The 17,680-nt window shown below is 43.4% G+C and overlaps 1 protein-coding gene across 1 annotated transcript in view; it reads right to left on the bottom strand.

Annotated features, from left to right (window-relative positions):
* Nucleotides 1-17,680, bottom strand: part of KDM6A (lysine demethylase 6A) — a 926,232-nt gene that overhangs the window by 10,417 nt on the left and 898,135 nt on the right. Inside the window, exons 23-24 of the mRNA XM_053705281.1 lie at nt 13,550-13,664; nt 13,223-13,410 (exon numbers count right to left, since the gene is read on the bottom strand). Of these exons, the coding sequence (XP_053561256.1) occupies nt 13,223-13,410; nt 13,550-13,664 (303 nt within the window). The remainder of the gene's footprint in view (nt 1-13,222; nt 13,411-13,549; nt 13,665-17,680) is intronic.

Raw genomic sequence — 17,680 nt, 5'->3', positions numbered from 1 at the left:
TCTTAAATGAATTCGGGCAAAGGGAACCACGTCCATTGCCGCAACCATTAGTCCTATTGCCTCCATGCACTGAGCTATGGAACGTTCTGGAATGGAGTGAAGAACTCGACAGGTGTTCAAAAGTTTTAACTTCCTGACCTCCGTCAGAAAAATTTTCATTTCTACCGAGTCTATTATTGTTCCCAGGAAGGGAACCCTTGTGAACGGGGACAGAGAACTCTTTTCTATGTTCACCTTCCACCCGTGAGACCTTAGAAAGGCTAGAACAATGTCCGTATGAGCCTTTGTCTTGTGAAAAGACGACCCTAGTATTAAAATGTCGTCTAGATAAGGTGCTACTGCAATGCCCCTTGGCCTTAGTACCGCTAGAAGGGACCCTAACACCTTTGTGAAAATTCTGGGAGCAGTGGCCAATCTGAAGGGAAGTGCCACAAACTGGTAATGCTTGTCCAGAAAGGCGAACCTTAGAAACTGATGGTGATCTTTGTGGATAGGAATATGCAGGTACGCATCCTTTAAGTCCACGGTAGTCATATATTGACCCTCCTGGATCATTGGTAAAATTGTCCGAATGGTTTCCATTTTGAATGATGGAACTCTGAGGAACTTGTTTAGGTTTTTAAATCCAGAATTGGCCTGAAAGTTCCTTCCTTTTTGGGAACTACAAACAGGTTTGAGTAAAAACCCCTCCCTTGTTCTGGTATCGGAACTGGGTGTATCACTCCCATTTTTAAAAGGTCTTCTACGCAATGTAAGAATGCCTGTCTCTTTATCTGGTCTAAAGATAAGCGAGACATGTGGAACCTTCCCTTTGGGGGAGTGTCCTTGAATTCTAGAAGGTACCCCTGAGAGACAATTTCTAGTGCCCAGGGGTCCGGAACATCTCTTGCCCAAGCCTGAGCAAAGAGAGAAAGTCTGCCCCCTACTAGATCCGGTCCCGGATCGGGGGCTAATCTTTCATGCTGTCTTGGTAGCAGCAGCAGGCTTCTTGGCCTGTTTACCTTTGTTCCAGCCTTGCAATGGTTTCCATGCTGGTTTGGGCTGGGATGCGTTACCCTCTTGCTTAGTGGCTGAAGAGGTACCAGCTGGTCCGTTCCTGAAATTGCGAAAGGAACGAAAATTAGACTTGTTTTTAGCTTTGAAAGGCCTATCTTGTGGGAGGGCATGGCCTTTTCCCCCAGTGATATCCAAAATAATTTCTTTCAACTCTGGCCCGAATAGGGTCTTACCCTTGAAAGGAATGTTAAGCAATTTTGTTTTGGACGACACATCCGCCGACCAAGATTTTAGCCAAAGCGCTCTGCGCGGCATGATTGCAAAACTTGAATTTTTCACCGCTAATTTAGCTAACTGAAAAGCGGCATCTGTAATGAAGGCATTAGCCAACTTCAGGGCGTGAATTCTGTCCATGACTTCATCATAAGAAGTCTCCTTCTGGAGCGAGTTTTCTAATTCCTCAAACCAAAAGGACGCTGCCGTGGTTACAGGAATAATGCAAGAAATTGGTTGAAGAAGAAAACCTTTTTGAATAAAAATTTTCTTAAGCAAACCTTCTAATTTTTTATCCATTGGATCTTTGAAAGCGCAACTATCTTCTATTGGTATAGTCGTGCGTTTAGCTAGAGTTGAAACTGCCCCCTCTACCTTGGGGACCGTCTGCCACGCGTCCTTTCTGGGGTCAACAATGGGGAACATTTTCTTAAAAATAGGGGGGGGGGGGGAAACAAAAGGTACACCTGGTCTCTCCCATTCCCTAGTCACTATATCCGCCACCCTCTTGGGTATCGGAAACGCATCAGTGTGTACTGGGACCTCTAAGAATTTGTCCATTTTACACAATTTTTCTGGAACCACTAAAGGTTCACAATCATCAAGTGTAGCTAGGACCTCCTTAAGTAGGGCGCGGAGGTGTTCTAGCTTAAATTTAAATGCTATGGTATCAGGCTCTGTCTGCTGAGAAACTTTTCCTGTGTCAGAAATTTCTCCCTCACACAGGCCCTCCCTCACCGCCAAGTCAGATTGATGTGAGGGCACTACAGATAAATTATCCTCTGCGTCAGCTTGCTCATTTTCTGTGTTCAAAACTGAGCAATCACGCTTCCTAGTAAAAGCTGGCAGTTTAGATAAAAATGCTGAAAGAGAATTATCCATTACTGTCGCTAACTGTTGCATGGTAATCATCATTGGTGCACTAGATGTACTGGGCAACGCTGGCGCGGGCATAGCTGGTGTTGACACAGAAGGAGAGGATAGCGAGCTATCTTCACTACCTTCAACTAAAGAATCATCTTGGGCTATATCTTTAAGTGTGATTGAATGGTCCTTAAGCTGCTTGGATGCTATGGCACACTTCACACATAAATTTAATGGGGGAACCACCTTGGACTTTGAACATACAGAACATAGGCTATCTGAAGGATCAGACATATTTGACAACCCTTAACAGAACTTCAATGCAATAAAAATTATTTTTTACAAAAACGTTACTGTCTCTTTAAATAATAAAAGTGCACACTTTATTACTGAAACATCAAAAAACCATTAAATACACATCCGATTTTAATGAATTTTTCACCACAGTGTCTTAATGCTTTGAAAAGATTGCACACAAGTTTTCAGACAAATTAACCCCTCAGTGCCCAAACCGGAGCTAATAACAGTTATTAACCGGTTAACACAGTACAGTCCCCTGCCACTGCTTCCACTGTGGTCTTTACCTTACTTAGGGATAAATTTGGTAGCAAATAAACCTGTCTGGAGTCCTTTTCTGAGCCTCTGGACTCCCCACGTGAAGCTGCATGAACTGCCTAGTCAAAAAATACTGCGCAATTGAGGCGCGAAAATGAGGCTTCCTTCCTCTTCATTCCAGAGTGGAGGGGCCTTTCTGACTAGAATAGGTGTCTAACCAAGTGCCAGGCGCAAATTAAACCCCAAAAGTGTTTTAAAGTTTGAAAAAACACCTTATTTATAGCCAAAAATATGCTAAAAAGCAATCGATTAAGCCCACAATTAGTGTCAACCAACATAGAGCCCTTAATATAAGCCATCCATTTATACTGAGTCTAAGAAAAATGGCTTACCTATCCCAGAGGGAATTTCTGACAGTCTTCTAGCATTACATGGTCTTGTTAGAAAAATGACTGATCCTACCTGAAGCAGATAAGCCTGCAAACGGTTCCCCCCAACTGATGTTCTCTGGTTTCAACAGTCCTGCGTGGGAACAGCAATGGATTTTAGTTACTGGTGCTAAAATCATATTCCTCTTAGCAGAAATCTTCATCACTTTCTGCTGTAGAGTAAATAGTACAAGCCGGCACTATTTTAAAATAACAAACTCTTGATAGAAGAAATAAAAAACTACAACTAACACCACATACTCTTTACCACCCCCGTGGAGGTGCTACTAGTTAGAGCGGCAAAGAGAATGACTGGGGGGGCGGAGCCTAAGGGGAGCTATATGGACAGCTCTGCTGTGTGTTCTCTTTGCCACTTCCTGTAGGGGAAGAGAATATCCCACAGGTAAGGATGAAGCCGTGGGCCGGATACACCAATGTAGGAGAAAGGAACCCTCATCTGTGGAACAAGTGAACTCCTCTCTATGTTCATCTTCCAGCCGTGAGTTCTCAGAAAAGACAACACTGTGTCCGTGTGAGATTTTGTCAGATGATATGTTGACGCCTGAATCAGAATATCGCCCAGATAAGGCGCCACCACTATCCCTTGTGGACTGAGAACCGCCAAAAGAGATCCTATAACCTTTGTGAAGATTCTGGGTGCTGTGGCCAACCCGAAAGGAAGAGCCATGAACTGATAATGTTTGTCCAAGAAGGCAAACCTTAGAAATTTGTTTAGACACTTGAGGTCCAAAATGGGTCTGAACATTCCCTCTTTTTTGGGGGACCACAAATAGGTTTGAGTAAAACCCCTGTCCCTGTTCCAATTTTGGAACAGGAAAGATTACTCCCATAGTAAAAAGGTCTTTTACACAGCGTAAGAATGCCTCTCTCTTTATCTGGTTTGCAGATAATTTTGAAAGATGAAATCTCCCTCTTGGGAGAAAATCCTTGAATTCCAATTGATAACCGTGGGTCACTATTTCTAGTGCCCAGGAATCCTGAACATCTCTTGCCCAAGCCTGAGCAAAGAAAGAAAGTCTGCCCCCTACTAGATCCGGTCCCGGATCGGGGGCCACCCCTTCATGCTGTCTTAGGACCAGCAGTGGATTTTTTGGATTGTTTACCTTTATTCCAGTTCTGATTGGGTCTCCAGACTTACTTAGATTGGGAAAAATTCCCTTCCTGCTTTGTGGAAGAAGAAGAAGCGGGGGGTCCTCCTTTAAAGTTCCGAAAGGAACGAAAATTATTCTGTTTACCCCTCATTTTAACCGACCTATCCTGAGGAAGGGCATGGCCCTTACCTCCTGTAATATCAGAAATGATCTCCTTCAATTCTGGCCCAAAAAGTGTCTTACCTTTAAAGGGAATAGCTAAAAGCTTATGTTTTGATGACACATCAGCAGACCAAGATTTGAGCCACAATGCTCTACGTGCTAAAATAGCAAATCCTGCATTTTTTGCCGCTAATTTAGCTATATGAAAAGCGGCATCAGTAATAAAAGAATTAGCTAGCTTAAGAGCCTTAATTCTATCTAGAATGTCATCTAATGGAGTCTCAACCTTAAGAGACTCTTCTAGAGCCTTAAACCAAAAAGCTGCTGCAGTAGTTACTGGAACAATGCAAACCGTAGGTTGTAAAAGAAATCCCTGATTAATAAATAATTTATTTAGTAGACCCTCTAATTTCTTATCCATAGGATCCTTGAAAGCACAACTATCCTCAATGGGTATAGTAGTACGCTTAGCTAGGGAAGATATAGCTCCCTCTACCTTAGGGACCGTTTGCCATGAGTCCCGAATGGTATCTGATATAGGAAACATTTTCTTAAAATTAGGAGAGGGAGAAAACGGTATACCTGGTCAATCCCATTCCTTACTAATAATTTCCGAAATTCTCGTATGAACCGGAAAAACATCAGTGTAAGTAGGAACTTCCAAATATTTATCCATTTTACACAATTTCTCTGGAGGAATCACAATAGGATCACAATCATCCAGAGTCGCTAAAACCTCCCTAAGCAACAGACGGAGGAGTTCAAGCTTAAATTTAAATGACATAGCATCCGAATCTGAGGCAAAACATTCCTGAATCAGAAATTTCACCCTCAGACAGTAATTCCCTGATCCCCAACTCAGATCACTGTGAGGGAACATCGGAAATAGCTAATGAAGCATCAGAGGATTCAGTATTTACATTAATACTTGATCTACTGCGTTTATCCTGCAACACTGGTAATTTAAACAATACCTCTCTAAGGGTAGTTGACATAACTGCAGCCATCTCCTGCAGAGTAAAGGAATTAGACGCACTAGAAGTACTTGTGTGGGTATAAAAGGTTGTGACACTTGGGGAGAATTGGATGGCATATCCTGATTCTCTTCAGACTGAGAATCATCCTTAGGCACACTTACTTTATTTAAAATATGCTTTTTACATTGTAAAGCCCTTTCAGTACAAAAGTTACACAATGTTAGAGGGGGTTGCACAAAAGCTTCTAAACACATAGAACAATGAGAAACCTTAATGTCAGACATGTTGAACAGACTAGTAATACCACAAAAGTCATTTAAACACTTATTTATAGCATAAAATAAATATTAGAAAAAACGTGTACTGTGCCTTTAAGAAAAGAAAAAGTGAACAATTTTTCCAAAATGCACAAAAACGTTAAATTATTCTCAAATTTAACTTAATATCGTTGGTTAATCCAAAAATGACAGCACCCAGAAGCAAGGGCAGAAATAAGGCTTTAGATGTACTTATATCAACATGTAGTCAAAAGATATATAAAAATACACTCTGCACCTTGCCAGCTCTGCTGTGGCGCTTACCTGCCCCCAGGATTACTGTTTGCTGCTGCTAAGCCTGAAGAAATTGCGCCAAAATAGGCTCCGCCCCGTAAGGTCAAAAGTTGGAGTAGGCCCAAACAACACCGCATGGAAATGCAGTTTTGCACTAAAGTTAAAATACACACACAATACAACCCTCAAGCATAAAACCAAAAAGTTTTAAGTGCCAAAAATAAAAAACATAAAACATAGTTTTCTCCTACATTGGTGTGTCCGGTCCACGGCTTCATCCTTACTTATGGGATATTCTCTTCCCCTACAGGAAGTGGCAAAGAGAAACACCCAGCAGAGCTGTGCATATAGCTCCCCTTAGGCTCCACCCCCCCAGTCATTCTCTTTGCCGCTCTGAACAAGTAGCATCTCCACGGGGGTGGTAAAGAGTATGTGGTGTTAGTTGTAGTTTTATTTCTTCTATCAAGAGTTTGTTATTTTAAAATAGTGCCGGTTTGTACTATTTACTCTACAACAGAAAATGATGAAGATTTCTGTTAAAAGAGGAGTATGATTTTAGCACCAGTAACTAAAATCCATTGCTGTTCCCACACAGGACTGTTGAAACCAGAGAACTTCAGTTGGGGGGAACAGTTTGCAGGCTTATCTGCTTCAGGTATGATCAGTCATTTTTCTAACAAGACCAAGTAATGCTAGAAGACTGTCAGTTATCCATTCTGGGATAGGTAAGCCATTTTCTTAGACTCAGTAACAGAATTAAGGCTTATAACTAGGGCTCAATGCTGGTTGACACTATTGTGGGCTAAGTCGATTACCTTTTATTATGTTTATGTGACATTTTAAGTGTTTTTTCAAACATTAAACACTTTTTGGGGAACTTTAATTTCGCCTGGCAGTTGTTTAGACGCCTAATCTTGTCAGAAAGGCCCCTTCACTCTGGAATGCAGAGGGAGGAGGCCTCATTTTCGCGCCTCAGTTGCGCAGTTGCTTTTCCCTAGGCAGTTCATGCAGCTTCACGTGGAGTATCTAGATTGGAAAAGGACTTCAGAGAGGCTTATTACTTACTTGAATAACCCCTAAGGAAGGTAAAACGCCGCAGTAGAGACTGTGGTGTGGGTCTGTAGTGTCTTTAACCGGTTAATTACTGTTATAGCTCCGGTTTGGGCATTTAAGGGTTAAATTGTTTGAAAATTGGTGTGCAATACTTTCTAAGCATTAAGACACTGTGATGAAAATTTCATAAAGATCGGATATTTCTTTGATGGTTTTCTGACATTTCTATAATAAAGTGTTCACTTTTATTATTTAAAGAGACAGTAACGGTTTTGTATAAAATAATTTTTATTGCATTAAAACTCTGCCTAAGTCTGTCTAACATGTCTGTGCCTTCAGATAGCCTATGTTCTGTGTACATGGATGCCAAGGTGGTTCCCCCATTAAATGTATGTGTAAAGTGTGCAATAGCGTCCAAACAGATAAAGGACAGTACTGTCACTTTTAAAGATGTTGCCCAAGATGAGACTTTAAATGAAGGTAGCGGGGATAGTTCATCATCCTCTCCTTCTGTGTCAACGCCAGCTTTGCCCGCGCAATTGATACCTAGTACATCTGATGCGCCTATGGCTGTTACTATGCAGCAGTTAGCAGCAGTAATGAATAACTCTCTAGCAGCCTTTTTAGCAAAAATGCCAGTTTTCCCTAGAAAGCGTGATTGCTCAGTTTTAAATACAGAGGATGAGCAAGCAGACGCAGCGGATAATTCATCTGTGGTACCCTCACATCAATCTGAGTTGGCGGTGAGGGAGGGCCTGTCTGAGGGAGAAATTTCTGACACAGGGAAAGTTTCTCAGCAGGCAGAGACTGATACCATTGCATTTAAATTTAAACTAGAACACCTCCGTGCCCTACTTAAGGAGGTGCTAGCTACACTTGATGATTGTGATCCTCTGGTGATCCCAGAAAAATTGTGCAAAATGGATACATTTTTAGAGGTTCCAGTGCACTCTGATGTGTTTCCGATACCCAAGAGGGTGGCGGATATAGTGACTAAGGAGTGGGAGAAGCCAGGTGTACCATTTGTTCCCCCTCCTATATTTAAGAAAATGTTCCCCATTGTTGACCCTAGAAGGGACGCATGGCAGACGGTCCCTAAGGTTGAGGGGGCAGTTTCAACATTAGCTAAGCGCACAACTATACCGATAGAGGACAGTTGCGCTTTCAAAGATCCTATGGATAAAAAACTAGAAGGGTTACTTAAGAAAAATTTTGTTCAGCAAGGTCTCCTTCTGCAACCAATTTCGTGCATTATTCCTGTCACCACGGCGGCGTCTTTTTGGTTCGATGAACTAGAAAATTCGCTCCAGAAGGAGACTCCTTATGATGAGGTCATGGACAGAATTCACGCACTAAAGTTGGCTAATTCCTTTATTTTAGATGCCGCTTTTCAATTGGCAAAATTAGCGGCGAAAAATTCAGGTTTTGCAATAGTGGCACGCAGAGCGCTTTGGCTAAAATCTTGGTCGGCGGATGTGTCGTCCAAAACAAAATTGCTTAATATTCCTTTCAAGGGTAAGACCCTATTCGGGCCAGAATTGAAAGAGATTATTTCAGACATCACTGGGGGGAAGGGCCATGCCCTCCCACAGGATAGACCTTTCAAAGCAAAAAATAAGTCTAATTTTCGTTCCTTTCGCAATTTCAGGAACGGACCGGCCCCTAGCTCTACAGCCCCTAGACAAGAGGGTAATGCATCCCAGCCCAAGCAAGGCTGGAACAAGGGAAAACAGGCCAAAAAGCCTGCTGCTGCTACCAAATCAGCATGAAAGGATAGCCCCCGATCCGGGACCGGATCTGGTAGGGGGCAGACTCTCTCTCTTTGCTCAGGCTTGGGCAAGAGATGTCCCAGACCCCTGGGCTTTAGAGATCGTCTCTCAGGGGTATCTCCTAGAATTCAAGGACCTTCCTCCAAAGGGAAGGTTTCACATGTCTCGCTTGTCTTTAGACCAGACAAAGAGACGGGCATTCTTACATTGCGTAGAAGACCTTTTAAAGATGGGAGTGATACACCCAGTTCCAAAAGCAGAACAAGGACTGGGTTTTTACTCAAACCTGTTTGTGGTTCCCAAAAAGGAGGGAACGTTCAGGCCAATTCTGGATTTGAAAATCCTAAACAAGTTCCTCAGAGTTCCATCATTCAAAATGGAAACTATTCGAACTATTTTACCAATGTTCCAGAAGGGTCAATACATGACTACAGTGGACCTAAAGGATGCATACCTGCATATTCCGATCCACAAGGTTCACCATCAGTTCCTAAGGTTCGCCTTCCCGGACAAACATTATCAGTTTGTGGCTCTTTCCTTCGATTGGCCACTGCTCCAAGAATTTTCACAAAGGTGTTAGGGTCCCTTCTTGCGGTGCTAAGGCCAAGGGGCATTGCGATAGCACCTTACCTCGACGACATCCTAATTCAGGCGTCGTCCCTACACAAAGCAAAGGCTCATACAGATATTGCTCTAGCCTTTCTAGGGTCTCACGGGTGGAAGGTGAACGTAGAAAAAAGTTCTCTGTCCCCGGTCACAAGGGTTCCCTTCCTGGGAACAATAATAGACTCTGTAGAGATGAAAATCTTTCTGACGGAGGTCAGGAAGTTAAAACTTTCAAATGCTTGTCGAGTTCTTCATGCCATTCCTCAGCCTTCCGTGGCTCAGTGCATGGAGGTAATCGGTCTAATGGTTGCGGCAATGGACGTAGTCCCTTTTGCCAGAATTCATCTCAGACCACTGCAACTGTGCATGCTCAAACAGTGGAATGGGGATTATGCAGATTTGTCTCCCCAGATACAAATGGACCAGGAAACCAGAGACTCGCTCCTCTGGTGGTTGTCTCAGGATCACTTGTCTCAGGGAATGAGTTTCCACAGACCGGAGTGGATCATTGTCACGACCGACGCCAGTCTCTTAGGCTGGGGCGCGGTCTGGGACTCTCTGAAAACTCAGGGTCTATGGTCTCGGGAGGAATCTCTTCTCCCGATAAACATTTTAGAACTAAGAGCGATATTCAATGCGCTCCTGGCGTGGCCTCAACTAGCGGAGGCCAAATTCATAAGATTTCAGTCGGACAACATGACGACTGTAGCGTACATCAATCATCAGGGGGGAACAAAGAGTTCCCTGGCGATGATGGAGGTATCCAAGATCATCAAATGGGCGGAGGATCACTCCTGCCATCTATCAGCAATTCACATCCCAGGAGTGGACAACTGGGAAGCGGATTATCTGAGTCGTCAGACTTTCCATCCGGGGGAGTGGGAACTTCACCCGGAGGTTTTTGCCCAGTTAACTCAACTGTGGGGCATTCCAGATCTGGATCTGATGGCGTCATGTCAGAACTCCAAAGTTCCACGTTACGGGTGCAGGTCCAGGGATCCCAAAGCGACATTAGTAGATGCCTTAGTGGCGCCTTGGTCATTCAATCTAGCTTATGTCTTTCCACCGTTTCCTCTTCTCCCCCGGCTAGTAGCCAGGATCAAACAGGAGAAGGCTTCGGTAATTCTGATAGCTCCTGCGTGGCCACGCAGGACTTGGTATGCAGACCTGGTGAATATGTCATCGGTTCCACCATGGAAGCTACCTTTGAGGCAGGACCTTCTAACTCAAGGTCCATTCGAACATCCAAACCTAGTTTCTCTGCAACTGACTGCTTGGAGATTGAACGCTTGATTCTAGCGAAGCGTGGTTTTTCGGATTCAGTCATAGATACTCTGATCCAGGCTAGAAAGCCTGTTACCATAAGATATGGCGGAAATATCTTTGCTGGTGTGAATCCAAGGATTACTCATGGAGCAAGATTAAGATTCCAAGGATACTATCCTTTCTCCAAGAGGGATTGGAGAAAGGTCTATCAGCTAGTTCTTTAAAAGGACAGATATCTGCTCTGTCTGTTTTGTTACATAGGCGTTTGGCAGCTGTGCCAAACGTTCAGGCGTTTGTACAGGCTCTAGTCAGAATCAAGCCTGTCTACAGACCTGTGGCCCCTCCATGGAGCCTAAACTTAGTTCTTTCAGTTCTTCAGGGGGTTCCGTTTGAACCCTTACATTCCATAGATATTAAGTTACTATCTTGGAAAGTTTTGTTTTTGGTTGCTATTTCTTCTGCTAGAAGAGTGTCTGAATTGTCTGCTTTGCAGTGTAATTCACCCTATCTGGTGTTCCATGCAGATAAGGTTGTTTTGCGTACTAAACCTGGTTTCCTTCCAAAAGTTGTTTCTAATAAGAATATTAACCAGGAAATTATTGTTCCTTCTCTGTGTCCTAATCCAGTTTCTAAGAAGGAACGTCTGTTACACAATTTGGATGTGGTTCATGCTTTAAAGTTCTATTTACAAGCAACTAAAGATTTCAGACAAACATCATCCTTGTTTGTTGTCTATTCTGGTAAGAGGAGAGGTCAAAAAGCAACCGCTACCTCTCTTTCCTTCTGGCTAAAGAGCATCATCAGATTGGCTTATGAGACTGCTGGACAGCAGACTCCTGAACGGATTACAGCTCATTCCACCAGGGCTGTGGCTTCCACATGGGCTTTCAAGAATGAGGCTTCTGTTGAACAGATTTGTAAGGCAGCGACTTGGTCCTCACTGCATACATTCATCAAATTTTACAAATTCGATACTTTTGCTTCTTCGGAGGCTATTTTTGGGAGAAAGGTTTTACAAGCAGTGGTGCCTTCTGTTTAGGTTACCTGACTTGTTCCCTCACTTCATCCGTGTCCTAAAGCTTTGGTATTGGTTCCCATAAGTAAGGATGAAGCCGTGGACCGGACACACCAATGTAGGAGAAAACAGAATTTATATTTACCTGATAAATTCCTTTCTCCTACGGTGTGTCCGGTCCACGGCCCACCCTGGCATTTAGTCAGGTTTAAATTTATTTTTCCAAACTACAGTCACCACTGCACCCTATGGTTCTCCTTTTTCTCCTAACCGTCGGTCGAATGACTGGGGGGGCGGAGCCTAAGGGGAGCTATCTGCACAGCTCTGCTGGGTGTTTCTCTTTGCCACTTCCTGTAGGGGAAGAGAATATCCCATAAGTAAGGATGAAGCCGTGGACGGGACACACCGTAGGAGAAAGGAATTTATCAGGTAAATATAAATTCTGTTTTTTATATCGTCTCCCATGTCACATAATGCCCAAATATCAACTAATGATAAATATAAAATAGGGACTCCAGTAACACCCCTCTTATTAAAATAGGTTTTACTGCTTACCCCATTCCCAAACAGGGAAATAATGCCAGCCAGTTCTGATACACCAAGTCTCCTCAGAAAAAAAGGCTGCACATACCTTAATGCTGCTTGTAGCATGAAACCGTTCTCCACACTGAAGATGTCTCATGGTTACCTTCAGAAGTCTTGTGGGAACCAGCGTGGATCTTAGTTACAAATGCTAAGATCATCAAACCTCAGGGCAGAAATCTTCTTCCATATCCCCCTGAGGAAAATAGTACGCTCCGGTACCATTTAAAATATAAAACTTCTTGATTGAAGAAACTAAAACTAACACCTCACTTTACCATGTCTTCCTAGTATAACACAGGCAAAGAGAATGACTGGGGGTAGAGGGAAGGGGAGGGGCTATATATACAGCTCTGCTGTGGTGCTCTTTGCCACTTCCTGTTAGCAGGAGGTTAATATCCCACAAGTAAGGATGAAATCCGTGGACTCGTCATATCTTTGTAAAAGAAAGTTAGTTATTTTTATTCTCTGCACTGCAATTCTAAATGCTGCATATATTTAATGTACTTTTAATGTATTAAAAATAGAATACACTTTATGCTGTTTAATATCATATTACAGTGGTATCAATTATTAAAGTCTGACACTCTAAACCTCTAGATTAATGTTGTGAGAGTATGTGACATGAAGAATACAATCCTAGGGGGGGATAAATAAGAGCACACAATATAGTTCAGATAGATAGAATTATCCTAAGGAAAAGTTAAAAAAGTTTGTTGCAAAATAATCTAAACTATTCTTTTAAATCTTAAAGGATACCACTTACCCTGATCACAACCATCAGCCAAGAAAAAGTAAGTCATTGTTAAACTAGCTTCTACAATAAGTTTACACATCAAGAACTAATTGCCATAAATTTAAATGCATTGTCCTTTGTGTTTAGCATATGTTTATTTAAATTTCAACTAACTAGCATAAAAAAAAATCAAGTCAAATATTTATGGCTATGTTTTCATATGTGCTTAGTAATACAAAACAAACATATTTATATAAAGAAATACAAAGATAAACACCTGTTAAAGGACCAACATTCCATGCAATGTTATTGCACCAACCAATTGCTTGCACCCAGTGGACTGTACCAGCATTTATCCAAACTAAGTCACCCGGCCTTTGAATAAACCTGTAAACTGGCACATTTGCTTCATACAAGTCTTCAAGATTAGGCCACCAGGAACCCAGCAGGAAGTTTATATTATTTCTGAAAGACAAGAATGTCCAGCTAGGTAATTTAAAAGAGAACTTAACAACATATATGTACTAATTTTGAGTTTCAATATTTAATAAAACAGAATAAAACAAGTCAACAGATTTTTAGATATCCGTGTTTTGAAACTTACTTTTCACAAAAGTCATTCATTACACTCCAGTATGATTCTGGGACAACAAACCATTCACAGTCACCAGGACCAATGTTAATATTGACAGAACATAAATTGTTGTTTTCTTGGTGACCTAAAAATTAAGAACATTTTGGTAAAAAATAATGTTTATTATAAGTTTATAACCATCCTGTTTAGACTGCCTAAATTTGCTTTTCAAGAATTCACATCTATAAACGTCTATTCAGCTATTGGTATTATTAGTTAATATATCATAGCAATGGGATATCGGCTACTTCATGCATTTTTAGTCTAGTGTGACTCATTGATTTTATTGTGACTCTTATGTTAAAGGGACATGATGCAGTTTAACTGTAAAAAGCTGACAGGAAAATATCACCTGAGCATCTCAATGTAAAAAACATAAATTATGCTTACCTGATCATTTTCTTTTCTTCTGATGGAAAGAGTCCACAGCTGCATTAATTAATTTTGGGAAATAAGAACCTGGCCACCAGGAGGAGGCAAAGACACCCCAGCCAAAGGCTTAAATACTCCTCCCACTCCCCTCATCCCCCAGTCATTCTGCCGAGGAACAAGGAACAGTAGAAGAAATATCAGGGTGAAAGGTGCCAGAAGAATAAAATAAGGACGCCCCACATAAAAATTACGGGTGGGGAGCTATTGACTCTTTCCATCAGAAGAAAAATTATCAGGTAAGCATAATTTATGTTTTTCTTCTTAAATGGAAAGAGTCCACAGCTGCATTAATTACTTTTGGGAAAACAATACCCAAGTGGCCCATTCTGAGGGCTCCAAGCCTGAAAACCACTGCCCACAAAAAACCCCAGCTTTGTCCAAAGCCGAGAAAAAATTGAAAGGAAAAGCCCCGAGGACACTGACCCGGCAGGTAGTCCAGAGCCAAGCGAGAGACCGCAAAATCTGATTCAACTGAGCCAACAGGCCTCCAGGAGACACCATCACCCAGCAGTCTGTCCCTCCTCACTCACCCCTCACTAAAGAAGGGAACACCAGCCTAAACTCCAAAAGGGAGAGGGCCAGGAGAACCGAAGGAAAAAAAACGAAAGGCCACAAAATCCATAAAAGGAAGAGCCCCCCAAGCGGGCCCAGCTCACAAAGGCCCAAATTTGTCCCGACAAACAAGGGGAGACTACACCTAGACCAGGGAAACCGGAGGTATAGGACCAGGCATAGAAACAGAGAAAACTTTCTCTCAAACGTCGTGCAAAAGCACCAAGGACAACAAAAGACGGAGTCCTCACATAGTTCCATACTTGGAACACTGAAGTATTCCGCTACAAAAAAACGTGTAACAGACCCAGACGAAAAACCTTGAGTCAAGAACACGCTCCCATCCTCAGGATAACACAGGGAATACTTACTGAGAGCAAAAGCGGCCAGCTAAAGAACAGATTGCAAAAGACCACTGCCAGACAGAGGGCACCCTCTAGGCAATCCAAGTCGCTAGACCTACCCACAGGTCTTCCAAAAAAGGGGGAATCATAACCTTCACGAGGTCCCCCAAGAAGAGAAGTGACACTCCGAACCCGAGGTGGAGCAATCCTCTGCTTGTAAGCGAAGGGAGCCAGCTAGCTACTATGCAAGTGTGGCTAATCCCCTTAAGGGAAACAAGGCACTGCTCATTTTATCAACCTCGAAAGGAGGAAAGGCTGAGTAGACCTCGCCGAGAAACAAACTAGCAACCTTCGGTCTGCTACAGTACAGAGTACAGAGCATTAGTATGCTCAGCTAGCTGTCCAGCTAGCCCACCTAGATTCAGAAGATGACGTCTCTCAGAGCCCACTCCAAGCCGGGTGTTAGCCCCAGCAACGGCAGATCTGAAACAGGGGAACAGAAGCACCCCAAAACCAGCTCAAAAACGAGCGGAGGAATGGCCACATCCAATCCAACAGAGCACGGGGGCAACCCGTCTCCTTAGAACAGACAAAAGGGCCGTAGACCCCGAAGGATCTAGCAAAAAAATCCAACTTAGTCTTGACACAGAGCCAGCAAGACTCCAAATGGAACGTAACCCATAGAGAAAATCCTTCTCAGCAAGGGAAACGCACAGGTTCCAACTCCTGAACCAGGAGAAGCCTTAAGAAGGGACGACATCTCCATAAAAAGGAGACTAAGCTCTCACCCAAGAAGGGGAAAGGGCTAACAGGCAGCACTTTCTATAAGCCACAGGTTAAAGGAGAGGTCAATCCCCCTCGAAAGTGATTCCCCTAAAAAATAGCCTGCTAGCACGCAACCAACGTGCAATAGTAGCAGCAGTGGCACTGCAAGTCCATTCACCTGCGGAGCAGATATTCAATAGATATTACAACAAGCTGAGTAAGGGAAAGCCGTCTAAGGTGCAACCCAGCCCCAACGAGCAACAACACTCTGAAAACCTGGCCAACCAAGACCAGATTAAGCAATCTGAGGAAAGGACATAGCCCAGGTTTCCAGGAACTGGGGAACCTCAAACCAACCCTGGAGCCTAAAGGTCCGGTAACAACTCACAACAAGATCCACAAGGGAAAATGCTGAATGAAACCCAGCAACCGGAAGCCCCAGGAAGAACAGATCCGAGCCCCCAACTGTTTAGATAAAAAGAACCCACAAACTTAACACCCTGTCTGAATAACAACCCAGACCACAGGGGATACTAATGCGATATCCAGATCAACCCTGATAACAAAAAAAACTTGCAAGTCCCGACCTAAGGAGGAGACCACCTCTTGCCAAAGTCCCACTCTCTAAGGAGACAAGGCGGTAAAAGTCGTACGATGGCGCTAGAGCTTCTAGACTCACAAACAGCCTCATGACAATAAAGCAAGGGATACCTCGAGGGTAAAACCACTCGAGCAAAGGCTATTCTCCACCTCACCTCCGTACAAGCGGATGATCACAAGGAGAACGGGCGCAAACCAAACCCCGTCCCGGGAGGAACAGACCACGTCCAGTGTTCCTAACAGGGAACAAACATCTCCCAGGCCCCTAAAAGGAGACCTAGCATGGAGATCAGAAAAACAGCTAGACAGTACACAGTAGATGTGCAATAGCTGCAGCTGTTTACATTCAGCAACCCAATCGCTGCAAGGCAGCTGAACAACCCTTCAACTCACTAGCTGCTGAGGACCAAGTCTAATGACAATCCACGAGCCTCAAAAGAAAGGCCAAACCGCTCACCCGGCGGGAAGAAGGCACTAAGCCCTTCAACTCTCCACCACGTCCGACCATACCAGACGCCATAGAAAATGATGCAGCGGAATTCCACTGACCCAGTCATCCAATTGAAGGCTATAAGGACTGAGAAAACCCTTCCTGCCTTGTAGACCCACAGGTCCTCTAGAATGCTTAGTTGAATGTAAAACAAACAATAACATGAGCATTCGGCACCTCGAACGGACCAGTCAATCAGAACGGCGCCACGTGTCTAAACAGCCACAGGACAGAACCGAACCCAATAGAACCAGCCTGCATCCGGGTCCTAATCGTCAAGCTGCATAAATCTTCCCTTAGAGGAGAAGAACGGAAACAGACAAACATGTCCCAAAACACTACCGCAGAAGTAACAGAATATCGATCCCAGTTTAAGATTCCCGAAGGAAGTAATAAACAAATTAAAAGACATCCTAACCGGATAAAAAGAAATGTAAGGCAACCCGCAGGTTAACGCCCATTAAGAAAGCCGGCCTACCGCAGGACCAGCCAAATGGAGCCCTAGGCTTCCAAAGAAAAACTGGGAAGGATCTCAAAAAAACAAAACAGTCAGGAGATTACATCATCCCCACATGCCTAATGAGGTGCACCATTCAAAGTAGACTGAAAATTCCCGTATTTGAGAAGGATAGGATCATTTAATAACTGAAAAAGCATGTCTGAGCAAGACGCGCCACTCTATAACGAAAGGCACAACACTCAGGGACAGTTACACCAGCAGGAAACTGTACAGGCCCTCCCCAAGGTGGTAGACCCGGGACAATAGGGCAACAAGCACAAACGCGCATAAACGTCTGGACTCTGCAGACAAATAATTGCCAAGAATATGTGGAACCGAAAACGAGCTGCAAACTCCAGGGGAACATGACGCCCTGCATGAAGGAATAATCATAAATTGGGTTACCCACAAGTGTAGAA

The sequence above is a fragment of the Bombina bombina genome, chromosome 3 (assembly GCF_027579735.1).
Source record: "Bombina bombina isolate aBomBom1 chromosome 3, aBomBom1.pri, whole genome shotgun sequence".
In the NCBI taxonomy this organism is placed as follows: Eukaryota; Metazoa; Chordata; class Amphibia; order Anura; family Bombinatoridae; genus Bombina; species Bombina bombina.
Note: the sequence above shows the minus strand (reverse complement) of the source record. Positions and strands in the feature narration are given on the sequence as shown.